Below are 22,649 nucleotides of genomic sequence, written 5' to 3'. Positions count from 1 at the left end.
AGTCAATTCTTGCTCTGACAGAGAGGAATTTACCCTCACCTGCCAATCTTTACTTCTTAGCTGCTGTAGGACCTCCTACTTTCTTCACAGTTTCTTGGATAATTTATTTGGTGTAATGTGTCCACTATAGACTGCATGAAGGAATAACTCTCGAACAATCCTATCACTGAGCATGGATGAGTGCAGTGTGACAACTCGAGCTGTATTTATTTCATGCTTTTGTAGCCAAGACACTACAGCAGGCAGTTACACCAGTTCATTATATCAATTGTCTGTTGCCTTAGCGATGTCCTTATTTGGCCTATCGCTTGCAAACAGCACTGAAAATTACTCAGCTGCCGTAATTGGACGAATGTTACCAATAATCAGTGTGAATCTCAATGTCATTGCTGCTTTTGATGTGGAAAAGGCCGAGCAGAGGCACCATCAACACATCTGTTTTCTTTATAAAATGACCCTGAAAAAACAGAAGTAGTAAATAAATATGGAATCGATTTTAATTGCACTCATCATGCACTCCTTTTTGCATGCTGACAAGTTCCGCTCCATTATCAGCCTGAGGCTGAGTGTGGACACAGTGATTTACTGTGGTCAAGCTGCTGCTAGGTGGTGCTATCGGTAGCACACAGACTAGACTCAGTGAAGCAACACTGTGGAGGCATATGTTAAATCCCAAATGTAAAGCCATCCAGTAAGCAGGCAAGTTGTGTATGTAGCCTAGGTATGTGTATATGTACAATTCAATATACAGTGCTGGAGACATCTGCTGAAAGAAGTGTGTCTTCAGTCTGCTCCCAGGTTTACACCCGTGAGGCAGTGATTCTTAAAGCAAGAAATGTATAAGAACGGGTGCCCCTCCATGCTCGCGCATGTTGCCATACATCACATCATTTAACACTTTGAACTGTCAGAAATGTGTCACTCAGTCTCTCTCTTGATACCCTCATGTGTCAGAGTGAAATCATAAATACAATCATTTCCCCAATGTTGGCTCTTTATTCTGTCAACTGTTTCAAAATGTGACTGTGCCTCTTCATTTCCGACGCATGAATAAGTGAAAGGCCATTAATATGTCTCTTTCATTACGCTCTGGCAGTCTGCAGTGCATGCGCATGCAAAAGAACCGCGTGTTTGCCGGGCTCGGGGTTCTGATGTCCGATTTGTAAGGCAGCAAAGATATGTCACCATGTCCGCATGAAACAAACGCGTCAAGTCTGAGAGTTCAGATTTTGTCTTTGCTGTTTAAACCGACAACTTGTGGAAAATGAGAAGCAGAGGGAAGTTCATTTCGCACAAATTTCACACTCAGCTGTTTTGAATAGTGAGCAAAATATTTTCATCTAATCTCAAGTCATTAATTTTATTTCATAAACTGCAACTCCTTTTCTGGAGAAAAACATAATATTAAAAATATTATGTTCCATTTATATATTATATTGTTAAAATAACATGCAACCTTGCTTACTCTGGGAGTTTATTTTTAAAGCAAATATTTTTCCAAAATAAAAGCCACAAGCATTGTGACGATTGAGCTTGTGACCAAACTGGTCAAACGTATTTTCCTGTGTGTTTTGTCTAAAGATCACACCGTCCTTTGACAAACACATTTTTCCTTCCTCCGTATCGCCACTCCCAAGACAAGATTAGAGGGGAAACTCATCAGTCTCCTTGGCTGTTGTCTGATAAACTTTTTATTTGAAGGGTGTCCTGTCTGGTGTCTCTGGTGTCTTCCTCCAGTGCACTCCTGATTTGAAATATAGCCTTACATAATGAGGGAGAAAAATAGAGCGGTGTTGCACCCCTGAGCCGGTGTCAGCTTAATCAATCATTTTTAAACACAGGCAGGCATGCTTACTCTACTCGCTTCACATCCGCCACATCCTTCCCCTGCTCAGCAACGTGACAGCAGCATAATTCATTTTAACGCAAAAAATTAAACCAGCAGCATCGAACTTGTCCTTGCATCCCTTTGGTTTAAACACAGAGCAGTGTGCTGGTCTGAGTGTGCGTTTGTGTTGGATTTGTTTGTGTATTCAGATTGTGCTATAGGTACAAAATAAAGATAAAAAAAAGAAAAAAAATCTTTCCTATCCTCATGTTAAAGGGATAGTTCACCCAAAATTCAAATTTCACTCATCTACTCACCCTCATGTCGACTAAGGGCTGGGAGAATTTTCGGAGTCCTCCGTGCCTTCTCTAAGTTACGGGGGGTCCGCGCAGCAGTATTTGTCCATATAATGGTTGCGAATGGTGCTCACTTTTCTTCGTCCAAAAAGACACACCAAAAAACATCCAAATACCTCCATACTGCTCGTCTGTAATGTCCCTGAAGCCCCGACATGAGAAATTGTTCCGAAAAAAATTAAATAAGTCAATGTTTTAAGCTTGTTTGTAGCGGAAGCTCCCAGTGTCTCAGTTCACTGCTCTTCCTGTGACCGGCGGAACAATTTCTCATGTCGGGCCTTCAATACAAGAGGGACATTACAGACGAGCAGTATGGAGGTATTTGGATGTTTTTTGGTGTGTCTTTTTGGACGAAGAAAAGTGAGCACCATTCACAACCATTATATGGACAAATACTGCTGCGCTGACCCCCCCCGTAACTCAGAGAAGGCACGGAGGACTCTGAAAATTCTCCCAGCCCTTAGTCGACATGGCGGTTAGTAGATAATGAGTGAAATTTTAATTTTGGGTGAACTATCCCTTTAAACGCATGCACACCCATGTAAAGAATGTTCTCATGTACCTGTGTACAATGTACATTTTAATTACAGGTGAGGGCGTGCATGCGTGTCTGAGCTCTTTTCATAACAGTTATGCAAACATTCGTTAACGCTGAGCGCTCTCATGTCCGCCACAAGTTCAAGTTTCTCAGCTCCGACGCTGAACATGCAACAGGCGCGGAATGTTAGCGTAGGGTTCATGCGGTCAAATTGCAGTGGGTCAGGAGGTCAGGGAAATTTGGAGGAGCTGAAGCTGAGCAGAAGGAATGGAACTTGGCCTCTCTTCACTTGGCAGTGAGAGATTCCTGCTGGCTTTGTGTCAAAAAGTCGGCCTTCAGCGCAGCTCTGCTCCAAAAGTTATATCATAGCTCTTGTTGGTGAGTTACATGCAGCGAAAACACGAGGAAGATTATTCCTGGCTCGGACCGATCCAGCCTAAACATGATGTATTCATGAGAATCACATGGGTCGAATATCTTGCTTGATTTGACACATTCTTGGCACCTCAGTCATGTTCATAATTGCATTTTCAGTTAGTAGACTGAATTCACTCTGCATCCCCTGCAAAGTTTGGCAACTATTTACTTTCATGCAAATGATCTAATGAAGTGATCATCAAGCTTAACAACAAACAAATATACAAAAAGTCATCGCCCATTAGGCTGCACTTACAAGTGATTATTTCCACAGACTAGCAGACATCAAAACAGCTTTTAACATCATTGCCTGGGATCTAAGTTTGTGCAATGAGGAAACAACAGTAATGCAGCACTTCACTGAGGGTAGATGACTTTCAGCTGTCAGTTTACACAATGTTGTATACAGTAAATGTACCACGTGTAGATGCACTCAGATGATATTGTCTTGATTTACAGTATGTTTTAAATCCATCATCAATACTGTTAATTAAATTCCCCCTGCACAGCCAGAATAAGACTCAGGTGCTGGTGGGTGGGTGTATGAATCAAGAATCAAAAATCAGAAATAAATACCGCACACTGAAATTACACTTAGCCTACTGAAGTTTTATTGAGCAAACTGAGCTAATTCGCTCAATAAAACGTCAGTAAGTGTAATTTAAGCGTGTGGTGGTTTATTTTTAATTTTAATTTTTGACATCATTAATACTATTAGGTGAATATTCATTGAGAAAGGGGATGTGGCTCAATAAACTCTAATTCATTATCACACTTGGGTCAAATACGTGGCCAGTGAAAAATATGTTGTAAACTTAACCAAACATGTTTTTGACATCCAAAAAGTGAAATTAGTTGATGTTACTGACAGGCATTCTGGGTTTAGTCAAATGTAATGGTCAAGAAATGAAACAGTCATGGTGTTTGTAATGTGGATAGTGCTATTCCATTGCCCTCCACTATAATACAATGTATATTGTGGCTTTATGTATTTTTTTTATTTACATAAAAACCAAAATATCCAGAGTGTTGTGTTCGAGGCGCTTCTGTTATTAAGCACAGTCAGCTTTCTTTGTATTTCCTGGTTGCCCTGTCTAGCAGCAGCAGCAGCAGCAGCAGCAGCAGCAGCAGCAGCAGCACAGGGCCTGCTGAGAGAGAGAGAGAGAGAGAGAGAGAGAGAGAGAGGGCAGGACCATGTCAAAGTCCACGTGCACCGCTCTGAAGAGGCGGGGTTCCGCCTCGCAGCTTGCCCGCTCATCACATGCAGAAAGCATGGTGTTTGTAATTGCTGCGCAACAAGCGGTGCGTGGATGCCAGTCGCCGGAGTGACGTCTGGTTTCGCCGGCTCGTGTACGTGCCACCGTGTCGTGGAGCGTTTTCTCTTGCAAACTGCTGTCAATAGTCACTTTTATCAGGCGGAGCGCGCACACACGCACAGCACAGGTTACACTGAGAGGGAGAGAAGGGGAAGGGTCCTTTCATCAGCTTCAGCAGACTGCTCACTAATGCAGCCCGCTCCTCCCACAGGCTGATGATGATGATGATGGTGATGGTGATGGTAGTGATGATGATGAAAATAATGACGGGCGCTTTGACTCCTTGTTTGAAATCTTTGTATCGTTGCAGAAGTGTTACGGTGGGGGAGCCGCAGCAGCCACAGTGAAGGAATTCACAACACATCATTTCCTGTTAAACACCGCAGCTCATCGCCGCAAACTTAACCAACACACGTGTTATTGGTGATGATACACGATATTAAAAATACACTGCTGCTGCTGCTGATGGTGATGATGATGAAAGTGGCCATATTTAGCTGGGAGGGATTTGTGATTGAAGCCAAAATAACAACCCCCCTAGTAAACCAGTGCTTTCATATGAATTCATTATAGTCAGTTTAATGGCTTAATGAAATAGTTTGGATCGGGCACTGATGCAATTGCATGTCATGATGTATTTTGAGCATTTGACCAGTTTTCAGTTTCACATTCAGCAGCAGCCTATAGGTGGTAGCGTCACTATTTGTGCCCAGCTTGCACCTTAACATGAGACACGGGCGCGTGGAAGTGCCGGGCGAGGTCAGACAGTAATAAAATGTTGTCATTTCCATGTAAAAAACCGCGCAGGGTCGATGAGCATGGATTACTTTCAGGCCTACATCTATTCTTCGGCTATTGACAACCTCTCCCTTTTCAGTTTGCATGACTGGAGCTCTCACTAGCGCTGCTAGTGGACAATCAGACCTACACACCCACCCCTAGACACACTCGCATTTCTCATTTCTTACTTCTAGTCTAAATTAGATAGCAAGGCGTAGTGTCGGAGCTCACAGATCGCATAGAATTAGTTTGAAGTATTAGCAGTAGTTCAACAGTAAACCTGAAATTCAACATGGAGTCCCCTCCAGATCCAGCGAGCGACCCGGGCAACAGCGCCTCGGAGCCGGCTACCCCGGTCAGGGAAACCCCGGTAAACCTGGAGACGCTCCGGAAAGCGGACCATCCAGCCCCGGTTCGAAGGCAGACCTGCTCCAGCACCAACAGAGGTAAAGGGACCGCGTTTCGCTTTTTACTGTGTGACAAATCAGAACCGATCGAGGAGTATTTTTTTAATTAAACTTAAAAAAAATGAATTAAATCGCTCCCCTATAAATAACTGCACACTGTCTAAAATTCACCCAACCACAGTGACATGGCTTTTTTTATTCTTATTATTTAGTACCACCACCACCGCGGCTTTTCTCTGCCGTTCGCGTGTTGATAAGTGCCTCGGTGTGTGTTGCTGGTGTTCAGGCTCCACTGACAGCTCGAATCATAGGGGGGTGATACGGTCACAGATGTCACATTTACTCTGATTGCGAGATAAATCAATTACCCCCGCGACTTCACATCGACCAACAGGAGCTTTTTTTTTTTATGTGTGTGTGTGTCCGGTGCCCAGACACAGGCCAACCTGGCCGCTCACACGAGATATTGTCAAGAGTGGCAAAAGTGAACTTTTAGAAACTGTGTGTGGGGCTAGTTTATCGATCAGTCCACATTCTCTCCTTTGTAGGGACATGTCCTCTCACACTATTCCCGATACAGCACACACACGCACACACACACACACAGCGCCGTCTGGCTGGATTTTTTTTTTTTTTTTTTTTTTAAACATCTCCAGCTAACAGATTTAGGCTATTCCTGTGTGCAAGACAGAGAAAAAAGACGCCCCAGCAGCTGGAATTTGTTTAGCGTCAGCTCTCCAACACTGTTGCGAGCATGAAGGCGCTGCACAGGCGTTTTTTTTATGCAACTAAAACCTTCACATGATCAGACAATGAAAACAAGCACGACCCTGTGCTGCCAATTAGTCCCCGTCTAAAGTCTGTCTGCGTTGCTGCTCGGGTCGAGTTCATTTCTTTTTTTTTTCTTGCTTTCTTTCTATGTTTTTTTTTTTTTTTAACATGATTTATCCACCACGTCCCGTCCATGTTGTACAGTACAGACAGTATTTAACCACACCCCCTTCTCTCGGCTGTCTCTCTCCAGCTCAGGCTAACCGGGCTCATCCAAGTTCAAACAAATAGTGGTTTTCTCTGCTGATTCTTGACAAGCAGAGTTGGCGTCTACGAGAGGGGGCGAGCAGGCGTTGAGATGTGACAATTGTTTCGTTGCAATCCGGCTTCTCTTTTCTCTTTATTATTTAGTCTGTGTGTGTTGTGCGCACTCTTCCTGTGCGCAAGGGTATATTTAGAGTGTGATATGGTGAATGTGGAATGTAAGCTGGTTATGTAACAGGTTTAGCCATAAACAGACGCGCAACTGAGAAGCAGAAATCACCACCGCGGATCTTTTTTTTCTTTCTCCCTCCACTTTTATCCAAAGAGTTCACCCACTCCCCACGATCAACCACGGTGCTTCAATTAAACAGAAATCATTGCACTTGAGCGGGTATTTATACACCAGTGAAGGGAAAACTGTGTGACTTTGTGGGTTGGCAGGCACAGCCCGAGCACTTATGTAATCGCGGGGCAAAGACAGGTAGTTGGGAGGCTTCGTAGATTGATTTCTTTTTTCACAAGTCTGACTTTGAGACACTCCTAACCTGCTGACCCATATTCACCCCACCCTTTTATGCACAGGATTAAAGTGCGTCTGGGAAAGAGAAAGACAGGAAAAAGAACGCCTTTGGTCTGTTATGTAATGCTGAATGGGTGAAAAAAAAACATGTTCTGTGGGACAACCTCTGCAGATCCAGAGGAGTTTCCTAGCAGTCAAACTTTATTTTGACCTTTTTCAGAATAAGAATGATTGTTCGAGTGTGTTATATGAGGAGGGCTTGAAGAAAAGTTTTGAGAACTTTTTGAAAAACTCACTGCTTGCCAGGATGTGTCTGAAATTGGTTATGATTAAATCCCTGAGTTAAATTATTCTCTCATTTTCAATGTGGGCCCTCAAATTTAAATATACACGACAGGCTTTCACCTAGTGTGTTTTATTATAGAGAGGAGATGGCTGCTCGTTTTTCAAAAGACTGAGGTCATGAGGCTCATTTGACTTTTATCTTTCACAATCATTAAGTTGTCACCTGTACCTTTGATATACAGTTTCTGGCAGTCAATGAAATCTAATCTGCCGTCTGACACGTAAGAGTGTGTTCACAAGGCATTATAAATGCTGCAAAGTCTGGCCTGTATTTGTTTTACAATGAAACTTATGAGGCTCCGATAGCAGATTATTTATAAATGTAATAATGTAGAAATATTCCAAACATCCACTACGCAGGAGAGAGCAGAAGAAAAGTTTGCTTTCATAAGGAAACTATGGCTTAATTGCTTTATTAGATAAAGCGTTTATGTCAAACTTCAAGTGTTCTATTAAGACATAAGTTCAGCTGGTTTATTGTGATGACGCAGTGTTGTTCAAATGTATAAAAACATTAAAAAAGGTTTATAGTTTAAGGCTGGTGTGACTGAAACATTGTGTAGGATTACAGATCTGTACTCTGACTGGTGTTTGAGCCAAGCAGCGTCTGAAAGGTGGCAGCCACCAGTTCTCCCTCTGAACTGCATCCGTATTAGACTTTCTGAGGATGCACATTTCTTATCCTGCATGCAGAGCGTTTACTGTTTTAACCCTGAGTGCTAATACCTTTTAAGTAGAAAAAAGCTGACTTCAGCAAAAAGCTGTGCTGGTAAGACTTGAGTGGGTCAGAGAACAGGCCTTGGAGGGCTGTGGATATCATTACTGGAAAGAAGAAAGGGTGTTATTTTCATATTGCAAGATCCCTCAGTTCGCAAATTTGGAAACAATCAATATTAATGGTTTGGTTATGTAAGGTGATGGTCTCTGCAGAGGCTGGAAACCTGCAGCTACACAGGGAAGCTCTGAAGCCGCAGATCTGATAAGAGCACCACTGTCCTGGATCCTCTGTTAACATGACTTTGTTTGAGTGTCAGAGCTGTGTGTGTGTGTGTGTGTCATAGTCCTGTAGTGGACGATTTCACTGACTGACACCACACTTGTTTTGTTATGTGACACAAATGCACAAAATATGGTTACTGGGTTACTGCCAGTAACATAAAGTTGTTTTTTAAAATAGTGCAAGTCAGAGCAGGTGAGGTGTGATGTTGTATCTTAGAGTGCGTCCTGAATATTAGTTTGTTCCCTATCTAGATCTTATCTAAAAGCTTTTATTCCATTATGTCACACCATTTAGTCATATTGTAGATTGTCCCATCATGCTTTTTTTAAAAAACATTTTCATTTAATACAAATTAGTAACCAGTTTTAAATGTTAATTCGTCATTGGAAACAAATTCCACCTGACGCTGCACTTTCAGTAGCTGATCCAAACTAAAAAGGCAGAGTGTAAAAACATTCAGTCTTCTCTTAATGAACATTTAACTAGACTTTGATCCAGCAGTTTTTATTTTGGGGCGCTGAAATGAGAGCTCTCGGCTGGAGTGGCAGTATTTATTTCACTGTTGTTAACACAAGACGGGTGAGCTGCAGGGATGCGGAGGCTTTACACAGTCTCAGAAATCCAGTTGCTGGCATGGGGCTTGCATGCGACTGGAGTGGACGGCGACATTATTGAGGCTGTGGCATTCTCAAGAATTAGGGCTCCCTGACCGCTGGAGAGCAGGAGGATACAGGTGTAGGCTTATACTGTAGTTTAGCCCTCAGCCCAGACAGATCTGGGAGAGGAACTCCATTAAGTGTCTCTTTTTTTTTTCTGGCCGGCTGCTTATAACATCAACTGTGTTTTCAGTTTCAAATGTATAGCGATAGTATCCCGAATTTTTTTGTTGGTACTGCACCTGTCACACTGGTAACATTGTTAAATGTTCTCAATCAACCTGTGCAAAGTGAAAGGTCAGTATTTAATCTCTTACCTCCGATGGCACAAAACATCAGTCAGTTAAACTGCAAAGATAAAGAGTATTTCTTCACCTGTACGCTCAGCTGCTGCACTCACATCTGCTCTGAGTTTAGACTTTGGCACCACAAAAAAAAAAGATTCTGTTCTTATGAGCCTCAAAGGTCAAATTACATTCGAGCGGCACTGTGCTTATCTAAGGAGGATGTACCTGTGAATGTCAACAGAACATGAGGATTAGTAGTTAAATGAGCACTGATTGAGATTATGTCCTGACAGGTGGGAGGCACTTTTTTTTTTCTCGTCGTCAGATTGAAATGGGAAATAAATATCTAAAAATGCTGGAATATCTTCGTCTTAAATTGAAGAGATGTTGTAATGAAATCATCAAGTCTCTTTTTCTTTCCTCATTTCCCTTGGTGTGGCTGTTATTGTATGTGAAAAATACGGTTATTCATATAACCACATAATCCACTTATTTTCCTGTAAAGTTTCGAAAGCTCTTAGCTGGTACCATGCTGTGTGTGGATGTTTTTATTTTTTTCCTAAGTGCCATCTTCAGTTCTCTTCATAGAAACTTCCTAAAATGTCTTAGTTGTCCTATAAAATACTCAGTTTAACTTCTTAAATTTTCTCATATTCAGATATTTAAATGAAATGACCCTCCTTATTTTAAATTTAGCCCTAACATCCCGCTTTGTGGGAAAACCCATCAAACTTAAAGGCATTTTATGAGACCTTGTAAAGTCAATATTTTTGGTACATTTTATGTTATAAATGGCCGATGTTTGAATGTTTTCAAGCTGCTCTGGCCAGAGTGAGAGGCTGAGAGGCGACCGCCCCTTCTTTTGGTCAGGCGGGTCGAACTACTTCAGTTGAGTTTGATGCAGTGGTGCAGTATAGCATGCACACTAGGGAATATTTATTTATTTATTTGTTGTTCACATTGAAGCATTAAATCTTCTGTATGTGTCATGTGAGGTGTTTGCAAACGACACAGTAACTCATCCTGACGTTGAGTGGAATGCTGCGTTTGGTGGGAGGGGAAACTACCTGGACAGACTCCTGTGGATTTTATTGTAGGAAGCTGCTTTGTAGATGCGCTGTTGGTCCTTCCCTGCCAGTGAACATTCACACACTGACAGGACGTTGCTGGCTGTTTGCAGTTTACACTTGACCTCTGGGCCAGCAGTTTCAATGTAAACCAAGCTGTAATGTATACAGTACACAATCCATGTCCAGTTGGATTTTCCTCAGTTGTATTTATGATGCAGAAAACTTAATTTACTAAAGGTTGCAGTGATTCGAGTCCATGTGCTTCCAATCAGTCCTGGATTTTAGTTTAAAGCGCAGTGGTTGTACAAGTCGTTAATTGGTGCTATTACAAAACTATTTATTGCTACAGAGCAAAACGTCAAAGAATTTGACAAACGCTAAACTAATACCGTCACAGAAATGCAAATGTTCTGGTGTAGCTGCATGTTTCCATAATTAATTATCAGATTCATCGGCTGTATGTTTCACGCAGTGCAGTGTGAGTCCTAACAGGCTATATTAATTAAAAAAAAAAAAAAGAAGTTTTGAAATGTCAAACTTTAACTTAGACCAAATACGAAAGTTTCTGCCTTGCGGGACAGTTTTATTTTGGAGTTTGAATCACCAGTGGCTTAACTGGGGCTGGCGAGGAAGTTTCAGCTGGTGACAGACACCAGATTTGATGTGAAATCTCCAGTGGTGAATGATAGCTCAGATCTATGGCCCATTTACAGAAGTTTGTATCTTAGATTGAAAAAGTCTGAATAGTAATGACCGGAAATACTCCAGATGCATTATTGGAGGGCGTTAAAGGAATCTAAATTTAATGTGGCACAGTGTGACCCGAGTACTGGTGGTGCGGCTTGGCTCCGTGCTGCTCTGTGCCTCTCTGATATGACACGGGGCCCCCTTAGCACAGGCCTGGAGGGAAGGAGGTGGTGAGAGGGGTCTAAAAGATCACTCGGAGGAATTTTTATGTGTCATCCAGGGCCAGGCCTTTCACATCTCCACCAAGTGTGGAGGGTGCAAAGCTCCCGAGCAGGTAGGTAAAAAACCCCTCACGCTGCAGATCCCAGCGCTCAGTCAGGAACTTTGACCAGCAGTATCTTTCAAACTATCATCCCCTCGCCTTTGAACACAATGATTCCGGAGACATAACCATACGTTCATGTCACGAACGTCAAGTCATGTGAACCTAACAGCGTTGTCTGCACACTCAGAGGAAATATATATATATATTTTCTTTACCACAGCGTTCTCTCTCTGCTCCCTGCACGCTGCAGAGCACTGACATGTGTTGAACACTTGAGAGAAAAAATCAGGATGATCTCCCGGGCGATGGAGGTTCTCCCAGACGTTATGTGCATGTGCGTGCTTTAAAAACAGGAAGAGGTAACGTTGTAAAATCCAAAGCATGTTATTCAAACAGCACACCTCGAGAGCCTCTTAACCGTTATTTATCTTGCTTTCCGTAGGTTAAACGGCCCTCGTGGCAGCTCGGTTTTAAGGACTGTGCTGAGTGGTGGGACGCGGTATTAGATGAAGGATGAAAATGGAAATATCTGTTGCATATTGTAGCTCGTCTCGCATAGATGAGGAGCAGCAGCAGCAAGGCAGAAGAATCCACATGCCTTTTCCTCTGGTTAAATGTAATTCAACAACATCTACATATTCTCGTGATGTGTTAGATATAACAAGAGTAGTCTAGACTAGAGAAGGTGAAAGCTATTGCTCTTGTTTCAAACACATTAGTCTGGGGAATGTGTGTTCTGACTTTTGTAAGTCATTATTTCACTCTATGTGAAGTTTCTGTTTTTCATTAAAAAAATACATCTACAAAATTTCATAAATTGAAACAAAAACAGAGTTTCATGTTTTTTTTTCTATGTGCATTAGCTTTGATTTTCCTCGACTCTGTCACATGGGGTAAGGTAACAATATAGAGGAAGGCAAAGCACGCACGTCGCGTTCTCGGCTGTCGTTCCTACCACATCAGAACCGCTGAGAGTATCACTTAACAAAGTTTATTTGTCACCTGAAATAAACAAAAAACTTTTTTTGGGAGACATGAGAGATAAAGCAACTTGAAAATCAGTGTCATTTCTGTTGGCTTGATTATTTATATTGGAATAACAAGCGCAACTTAATCTCATAAATAAAAAAGGGAGAGATACAGATCCGTCCCCTCCAGGTACTGCCACCACTTAATCGAATTAGCTCCACTCTCAGGCTTGACGGGCTCTTCAAACACCCCTGGTGACTTCTGAGTGCCGATTACAATCAGCTACTATTTTCAGCCTTTGATTAAAATCTGGTGAGGTTGGACAGAATTTTTTTGAGCGCAGAAGCAACTAATTATTAACGTCGCAGCCCATCTCTATCTTTTTTTTTTTTTTTTCTTTTCCCAGTTACAGAGGGCCAGTGGGCTGGAGTAGTTAAACAATACCCATAAGTATTAATCATGTTGAATCACTCTGTGTGAAACTGTTAGCTTGATCCTGCTGAAACGTCTCATACGAGTCGGTGCATTCTCCAAACACACATTTTTACCGACCTTTGCGCCACATTAAGCAAATCTCAATGTGGAATATTTGTGAAATCAAAGAGACCATTTGTATTTGTTTCATATTTTAGCATTTTGTGTGTTTCTGGTGAATGGTAACACTATCATCTTGGTTAAATAATCGAGTTGTTCATGCAGATTTTCCTCACGCGGCAAACAACAATAATGAACACAAGTCTTTACACGTAAAATAATAGAAGATGATCACAATTGTTCATGCCTCACGCAGTATGTCACAGAATCATTGTAATGTGCCTGTCAAAGACTATTCTGCTCTTTTGTTACTTTCAAAAGGCAGCTTTTGAATATGAATAAGTCACTAATGAATATTTGGTTCTTGCGCGTGTCTGTGGATTGATTGCTTCAGGAGGCGTACGAAGAGTGTGGCACGATGGGGCTCTGTCAATGCAGCGATGTCGCCGCGCTGCTTTCTGACAGTGATTGAAAGACGGCCACTCTTCACCATGTATGATACACGAATCCCGCTCTCATTCACTGTGACAAATATCATCTGTCTGATCAATCAATATTTGCAGCTTTATTTTACTAATGCAGTGCTTAAGAGGCAATAATTAACACCATGCTGGGTTGTTAAAAGCCTATTTTTATGTGACAGACAGAAATAGACATACAGAAATAGGAAGATGGAGGTCTTTGGTTGGTGTTGATAGTGGCATATTGTTCAGACGGTCCTTATACAGTCAGCCGCAAACCCATCAAGAAGTTGCGCTTTTTCCTATCTCACACTGATCCCTGTTGCTTTCAGTGTCAAAAACTTTTAGCAGTTTCGTGTTTTTTTTGAATGGGATATGAAATATTTTTATTCAGCCTTTGTTGAGGTTGTGGGTGAGTTTGGCCAAATGAAATATAGTATGAAAGAGTTTAACTGAGGGAATATTCATCGGATGTCATCCTGTGTTAAACAAGTGTGGCTTGTGATGCTCATTAATTTCTGCTTGCTCCACTTGTGGTGTTTGGGCTCTCTTCACTGGCTCGGTGCCACAGTGTCTTCTGAAAGAGCCACTTCATCTCTGTCAGGGGCAGGTGGAAATTTGCTGCACACTTCTAATTGGACAAAGTGCCTTTCAAACTCTGAGCCATCATACACAGATCACATTATCATACAGACCAGGTGTCAACAGAGGTTTTTCACCTCCCTCTTTCCCTCCTGCTCCCCTCTGTATGTTTTGGTCGGACTCTTCCTGCACTGTGTCGCTTCTGAAACCCCCCCTCGCCGCCTGTTGGCTCGAGGCCTGATCAGCCTTTGCAAGACAGATTAATTACAAGAAAGTGGTCTTTTATTGTATGACGCAGACAGAGAAACCTTCAAACAAAAGACATTTTCTGAACCCTCAAAATTAAGATCTTGAAGCAGGCCCCCTTTCTCAGTTTAATTAGCAAAGAGCCTGGTCGTCTTCAGTCGTCAGTAGAGAAACATGTGCACCAGGCAGAGGGAGGATCGGAGGCTGGAGTCTAGGTCACACGGGGGCTTTCAGGTCGGCAGCGTAGCTCAGGGCCAGACCTCCCTACGCTTGTAAAAAGTAATCGTTGAAATCTTCTGATCAATTCTTAACCTATCAGGTAACCAGTGGAGAGAGCAGCAGGTAGAGTGCTGCTATTTTGTCTCTCTGAATCGGTTAAAAGCATAACTGCTGAATTTTGAATGAGCCAGGGAAGTGAAGCAGACTTGTGATTGATGTCAGAAAAAAGTTGTCCAAATAACGGCGAGATAAAAGACTTTCTATTTGTATCATTACAGATTAATTATAGAAAAAGCTCAAGGGTTGAATCATGAAGCGATGTTTTGGATTCCATTTTTTTTTTTTTTCTCTCGACGATTTACAGCGAAGAAAAACCCGGAGTCAGATAGTCTTTTGTCAGATCCTCTGCACGCTTACACAGATGCATTGAGTGCAGATGTCTTTTGAGGCACTGGCCTTGAAGGTTGCAGTACATGTGTATTGTCGGTGCAGTTGTTGAAGGAAATATTTTCCTCTCTGTTGATATGAAAAGTGGGAGCATGTAAATGGAAAATAAAATGGGCCATAAAATTGAATATTGAAGAGGAGTGCAGGTAATGTGTGTTGAAGGATGGGACATGAGCGTGTAAGAGGTTTTTTTTGGTGCAGGCTCGACCAATAACACAGCGTTGTGTTCTTGAACGTGACCCAGTCTCTGAGTTTGTCAGTTTCTGCCACGTTTATTGTCAAAGCCTGGACTGAATCTACAAGGATGAACTTTTTTTTATTTTTATTGAACAAAGCTTTGGTAATGAGGGCGACATATTACTACAGACTGTGCATTTTATTCCGCTGCATAAAATCTCTTAACAACTTTGCACCTGGATTGTTGCTGCTCTGGCTCTATACACACTGCACTGTAGCAACGGAGCAGTGATGAGAAAGCAAAAGTTGAGGAGAAAGAACCACAGCGTCTCCTTTTATCACAGCATCCCTTTGATAGTTGAAAGGCTTAAACCAGTTGCATATAGTGATAAATACATTATCACTCCTCTCTCCGCTCATCGAGCAAACATGGCAACATTTTGGCACACTCTATTGCTTATCTTGTCTGCATGTCATCAGCGCAGATGTATTACCCTGTGCTGATTTGATTCTGGGCAAAGGAGAGTGGACAGGAGAGATTGATGGTGGTGTCCCCAGTCAGACAGATAACACCTGATTCTGCCTGCAGGGGGTTGGTCTAGCACACTCCCCCTCCCTCCTCCCCCCTCTTGCACCTCAGATGCGTCCGAGGCTGTGCTGAGGAGGTGAACCGTTCCTTCACTCAATGCAAATTCGGGGCCACATTCAGAGGCGATCCCAGGACGATTGAGCCAATGTGGCCCTGAGCACTCGGCACCACATGATCCATGCATCAGCCACACCTGGGAGAAATCCACACAGGCGTGGGGGGTCATTTGTTTAACACAGGTGCATCATGTATCTCGATGCACCCGGAGCACACACACAACGGTTGAAAGCACGCCCAGAGTAACACACGCGCACGCCTGATTGCACACATACACACAGACATACGCAAGTGTTAATGAAATGCTGTCTGCACGCAGCGTATTGTAAAAAAAAAAAAAAAAAGCGTCTGCGGTACACCACCTTTTCTTATGACCCGTTCTTTCTGTCACTTGTGTGCTGTAATAAAATTGATAGCTGCTGTTTTCTCCTCCTAGAAAAAGCAGCTACTAGCACATGCTTCATATTTTGAATGAGATTAGGTTTTCAAACTGCTCTTCCCAAGATCCCTTGCTTCCCAGCGATTCAGAGATAGTCATTGACTGACTGTCAATGGAGAAAAAAGGATAGAGACCTTCAGGATTCAGGAATGAGTCCTAAATGCTGGAGTTAGAATTTTGGCATTTCTGCTTCCCTAATACCAGTTTATTTTTTAATGTTTGTTTGTGTTTCATGTTTCATCCTCCCGAACAAAATGTGTAAGGATCATAAAACAAGTCATCTAAATGTCCATGTAAAAACAAAACAAACATTGCCTTTTTGTCAATGCTAACTTCTGTGTTAGCCAACAAATATTTTTAAAAATGCTACTTGAAGACTTTACCATAGGCTCAGGAAAACTGTAAGGATCTCTTTAACACCCTTTTCAAATATTCAGACACTAAAATATTACTCAGTTACTAAACAAACAAACCAAATTAAAAGATCAAGCTGTAATGTAACTTCAAGTGTGTAAATCTTGGCATAATGCCCGATTGTTCCCTGCTCAGCCTGTACCATATGGATGAAGATGGCATTTAAAAACGTGTTTGCTCTTTGCACTTTTCAAACGCGTGTGTGATGCTGTTACATCATTTATGATAATTTCTCAGGCATCAGTAACATCTGAGTGTCTTATGATCCCCATGAATCAAAAAGTATGCTGCTCCATCCTCAAACAGACATACAGAGTAGCAGCAAAACAACATTTATTTTTTTTATTCAATAACAAGGTGTGCAGCACAGGTTCCCAGTGTGTGAAGCAGATGGTGAAAGGCTAGTGTATAATAGATCTCAATATTAACTGCAGCACATGCTGGGCGTGTTGGTGGATGGCACACAGCAGAGTAAAAGAGAAGCAGTGACCTTCTGTCCCATCATTTACCCCCTTGTGCCCACCATCCCGCTCTCAAATTACTTTGTTTTAGCCAATTAAAGCAGCCGGCTGAGCATCAAGCAGGCTGCCATTTTTCGCTCACCTGGACCCATGTGACATTATCGCTTTGTCATCGGGAGAGATGGCCGTGAGTGGGAATCTCCAGCGTGGCACCGTGCCACCTTAGGACCCCACTGTGTTCGCCGAGATTAATGCAACGACTCTGCCTCCAACTTGCAAGAATCTCAGTCAGCTCTCTCACCTGCTCTCTGTGGCGCCGTCGCACACACAGCTCCCGTCGCCGCGTGAAGCAATGAGCGAATGACCGCGGCGCTTATACCCACAAAGCACAGACCACAGATATTCAGCAAGAGATATTTTTTTTCCTGAAAACACCTCCGGTATACGCGAAACAATGGGCTTCTAAAATGTGCGAGGAATCTATTGTCCTTAAGTTGCCTTGTCGCTGATCAAGATACCATATGCTAAGAAGCGGTTCTCCGTCCAAAATCCTTCAATGGCCCAATAATAGAAAGAAAGACGGGTAGACACAACAATACCATGGCATGGGATGAGTGGAGGACTGGAGTATGTGGTGTTTAACAGCCATACGAGCACAGATTATGTGCTTGAAGGGGCTGAGTTGAGTGCCAGCAGTGACAGTTGGGCTGGGAATTGAGCGTGCCTGGGACGTGCGGCTTGACTCCGCTCGGAAACACCACTGGGTCCAGGGCTCATCTCTGCAGTCCTCCGCCTCCCCTCCCCTCCCTCCTCCCCGTGAAGGCATTGTGGCCCTGCCGTTTGCTCCGCTTCACCAGGGGAATGGACGGGGCCCGCGCTCCCGCTTGATGAGCTCTCACTAATGGCTGCTTCTTTGAAAGCTTGACGGGGCCCGTTTGAGGAGGAGTGTCTTTTTACTTCCCTCCAGCTTGCCTTGGCCGGGCATTCATCAGGCTGCCTGGCTTTGCTGTCCTGCCCACATGATGGTGCGCCAAGGGGCTGAAACGTCTGTCATTTGTTTTACTTTCAAATAAAAGTTGATGATTTACCAATAAAAAAGTAAAAATAGTCTTTTGATGATGTCTGGAGGCATATGGAGACAGTGTTGCAGTAGCAACATTTTCAGCACTTTGTCAGGCTCGAAATAACAAAAGACAAAGTTATTTTTTTGTGCGTCTCCTCTGATAACAAACAGTGTGACCACAGTTTTGTATAAAGTGAGCGAGTGAGTATAGAAAACAGGATCGACACTTAAATATGGACTCACACTGAGGGCTATATTACATTAATTTTGACAGGCTCCTTTCTTGTTGGATTCTGTATCACTTGCCAAAATGCACTGTGATGTCATAAAAGGAAGCAAAAACAATTGCACGCCCCCTCCTCCTCTCTCCCATTCATTTTTTATTAAAGAAAAGGTATTTTTACTGTTCGGCTGCAGAAGGAGGACGCCGGCAGCAGCAGCAGCAGCAGCAGCAGCAGCAGCCTTGAGAAGATGTATTCTTAACACAGCTTAGAATTGGGAGGTCTATAATAACAAAATAAGCAGCTGTGTTTGAAATCGGGCCCCTTGACAGTTTGCATACTTTTTACAGGCTATTAATCCTCTATAGTTCAGAAATATACACCGAAAAAAAGAAAGAAGGATGAGGGGAGAGGAAGGCAGAGCCAGTTTCAGAGGAGGAGAAGACATCTACAGTACAGATGATACCTGGACATGATGTCTGAACACTTCATTTGTTCACTTGATATGATGGATTAGTAAAAGCCGCCAGTTATCAGTCGCTTATCTCTCTGCTATACCCTTGACCCTTGCTGCCCTGTCTCCCCACCCCAGAGGGAGCAGTTGCTCCTGTTGCCTTCCTCCTCACCGCCGTACCAGTCTCCACCTTCTGGAGACTCCATTAAAGAAGTTGGAGTTGTCCTTGGAAATCTCCTCCCTATAACTTCTCTTGTCTTCACTCTCTCCAGCCCCCTCTCCCTCTCTCTTCTATCCCACTCTGTTTCACGTGCGCTCTTCTTTTCTTTTTTTTCTTTTCATCCCCCACTTGAAACTAGGGCGGAGGTCAGAATGGCGAATTTGATATAAGAGCTGACGTGATTTCGTGGAGCACCTTGTCAACTCAAAACAATGGGTTTGCAGGAGCTGTAATGCCAAATAAAGAATGTTCGCATATTCCCAGAGAAATGTCCCCCGCTAGACGTTCCCAAAAGAGATGAGAGCATTTGTCTGCATACATTTTATACCGGTCAAGGCCCTGTAGAAAAAAGGGAGTTTCAAGCAAAATGAATTCATTTAACGTGTGAGCAAATAAGTTATTTCACCTGGGAAATTGAAAAAGTCACCCACTTTGCATATTAGGACCTTTATCCTTGTGATTTTTCGATTTTGGTCATTAAATGCTCAAATGGTCTTCTCCGGTTCATTTTGTTCAGCTTTTGCATCGATGTAAATTTAAGCTCTTGTTCTAGCCCAGCATATAATATTACAGCTCTATTAGGCTGCACATAATGTCTATGAGGAAGTAACAGATGTTAGCAGTTGCATAATGGTAAGAAAAAAAAAAGCAGCTGGCTGTGGTGTTGTACAGCGGTATGATGAAATAGTTTTAATTTGATCTGACCTCTTTGCCTCAGTGCTATCACAGTGCTGCCTCATAGTAGGAGATTACAAAAGAGTGTCATTAGAAAAAAAAGGTCAGGGCGAACAGAGACGAGAGGCAGTCACATCCAAACGTGCTGACTAGTTTACCTTTACAAAGAGACAGAATGTCTATTTGTTTTATATCTAGACACACTTGTAAAAGCAAACCAAAAAAAAACAAAGGAGCAGTAAGTGAATGGGTGGATGGATGTTAATATAACCGCTTTATTCATTTCCATTGTCAGAGATCTCTCACCAACCAGTTGTCACAGGCAGTTTCATCTCAAATTAAATTCATTTGGATATGACATTTTAATTGGAACACTCTTCCCATTAATTGAACAAATTAGAGAAAGTCTGCTGGGGGAAAGGTAATCTCTGGGAGAGATGAATTGGAATTCACAATTTAGAATTAAAAATCAGCTGCTCGGCTTTGTTTGTGTGGCAGCCAGTTTTGCGGCAGCGCGGCGCAAGGCAGCGCCAGCGCTCCGGGTCTCAACGGCACTCAGGGCTCACATTGTCTTCATTAAAAGCGATTAAGGAATAGGTCAATTTAGTCTGCTTGGCTGGTTGGAGCTGTGCATTTCCTACTATGAAATGTCTTTGTCTTCATCTGCCCGGACTCTGAGGGCTCAGGCAGCCACTGGAGCAGCAAATATGATCCGTCACTATTTTATGTGTGTTTACATGTCTGATTGAACATCCAAGTGAGTCATGGGCGGTATCATTTAAAACGTTGTCATTTTTGTTTTTATTTGGGTGCGTGCACATGTGTTTGGGTTTCCATGCGGCTGTCTGGGTGCTGATGACTTGCTGTCTGATGATTAGTACTGAACAGCGGTTGTTCACCCCGCAGCTTCAGCTACTGTGAGCAATTAATTGCACGACTAAATATCGCCTTAAATTTTGTGCGGTTGATTTCAGAGACATATGTGGACACAGGCATGGTTCCCCAAACCAGACATGAAGGGGTCTGTGGTGTTTCAGGCTGAATGGATGGTGTATCTGTGCAGATAAATAGAGTTTTAATTCAGGATTTGTGTCTTGCTCTACAAAAATTTTAAAGCCTGTATGTATACAGTATGTAACCTTGTACGTTACTTTTGTCTCAAGTCCATCGTGTGATATTGCAGCACTTTGGAGGTGTATTCCAGACGGATGATTGACATTCACAAAATACAAATGTGTTGCAAATTTTTCATTTCAGGGTGGCCACCTGTCAAGTCTGGCAATTTGGCCAGGTGAAAAAAAAAAAACCTGGTGCCAGGAGGAACCAGGTGTAGGTAAATGTTGCACATATGCCATCAGATTATAAAGGAAATTGTCTATTCATCCTCCATGTGCCAGGGCAGAAATCAAACAATGATTGTCGCATTATTATTCCCTCGTTTCATTTGGATTGTGTTACAGTGGAGACGCCTGCGTTACGTGCTCAAAAAGAAAAAGAGAGAGGAAAAACCTCTGTTGCCGTGTTGGTAATATTTGTATGACAACTTTGCAACAGGAGCCCTTTGTAAATTCAGCTCATTGTGTTCCATCCAACTCCGACTGTGTGGTTTCTCAGCTACCAGACTATTGTGTGTCAACACGCACAACAAGCACTTAGGACCATCTCAGTAGAAGCTCTGTGTGAACCCTGAAAATGACTCAGAGTGCAGTGTTGAAACACTGACCTCTGCTTGCTCTCTCAAATAATGATCAGGTTTCTAATGTTTTTTTGTTTTCTTAGCAAAATCTGAAAATGTTCTTATAATAAAAAAAAATTGTGATAGCAAATAAACCGAAATCAGACCATGAGATTCACTGTACTGAGCATGCAAAGTGGTCGAGAGCCCTAATTGGAGCTCTCTGAAGTGAAATGTAGAAGGAAAGGGTGCAAGGAGGAAAGGGAGAGAGCCAGACAGAGGGGGGCTCCTAGATAGCGGGGCCAGGGGGGAAAAAGTTCCCCCCATGCTTGTCAGAGTTTGAGCAAGTCCAGAATTGATGGAGCCCACAGGCAGCTCTGCTAATTTTAGTTGAAATCACCTAAGTGGTTTGGCTAATTTATCCTGGCTCCTCGGCCTCAGCCCCTGGTTTCTGGCTCTCCCCTGCCTCCCCCTCCCTCCCAGATATATCCACAAAGCGTGAAGGTACCAGGAGGTGACAGTGGGAACAGAAGGGTATTTTGTGCCCAGCTGATTTGCGGAGCGCTGGGCGGTTTCAACCCGTGTCATACGTTTGGATATTGTCTGACCCTTAACGACAGCCCAGGTTCAACCATCTATTTAATAAAAAAATGATTTATCCCGCTCTGTATTTAATGGAAAAAGTCAAATTACATATTCTTGTTAAAAACACACAAGTCGCTGATACATCTGTCCTGATTTCCCATTTGCAATCTTTGGCGATGGTTATTCAGATGTGAGAGTTTGAACACCAGGAGATGACGATCATTTCTACTCTTCTAGAGAGGCTATATAGCCAGCAAATGTGATTTAGTGTTGTGATGATCTGCCAGCTGGATATGTTGAACATACTGGAGCTTAACAAGCATCATTGCTGGCTTTTGAATGTTTAGAAACAAATCAGAGAGTCCCTTCCTTTGTGTTCCCTTTCAACAGCAGTTTAAAAGAGGGTTGAGGAAAGGGGGTTTCAATTGAAACACAGAATGAAGACACAAGGTCGGCACAGATGAAGTGCTTCTCACTAATTAAAAGGGGTTGGTATTCTTTGTGGGTGTCTTGTAGGCTGGGATTCAGATGGCAAGTTGTGAGTCAGGGATCTTATCTGTGATTGTTGAGGTTCTTGAAACCATTTCAGACAAT

At 42.7% G+C, this 22,649-nt stretch overlaps 1 protein-coding gene across 1 annotated transcript in view; it reads left to right on the top strand.

The window, feature by feature from the left end:
* Positions 1-5,348: 5,348 nt before the first annotated feature.
* roraa (RAR-related orphan receptor A, paralog a) overlaps positions 5,349-22,649 on the top strand; it is a 181,416-nt gene continuing 164,115 nt past the window's right edge. The window contains exon 1 of the mRNA XM_085779119.1: positions 5,349-5,681. Within this exon, the coding sequence (XP_085635245.1) occupies positions 5,528-5,681 (154 nt within the window). The 5' untranslated portion in view covers positions 5,349-5,527. The remainder of the gene's footprint in view (positions 5,682-22,649) is intronic.

The sequence above is a fragment of the Trachurus japonicus genome, chromosome 6 (assembly GCF_045865225.1).
Source record: "Trachurus japonicus isolate A0001 chromosome 6, Traja_1.0".
Classification (NCBI taxonomy): domain Eukaryota; kingdom Metazoa; phylum Chordata; class Actinopteri; order Carangiformes; family Carangidae; genus Trachurus; species Trachurus japonicus.
The sequence above is the reverse complement of the archived record's forward strand: the minus strand, read 5'-3'. Positions and strand labels throughout refer to the sequence as shown.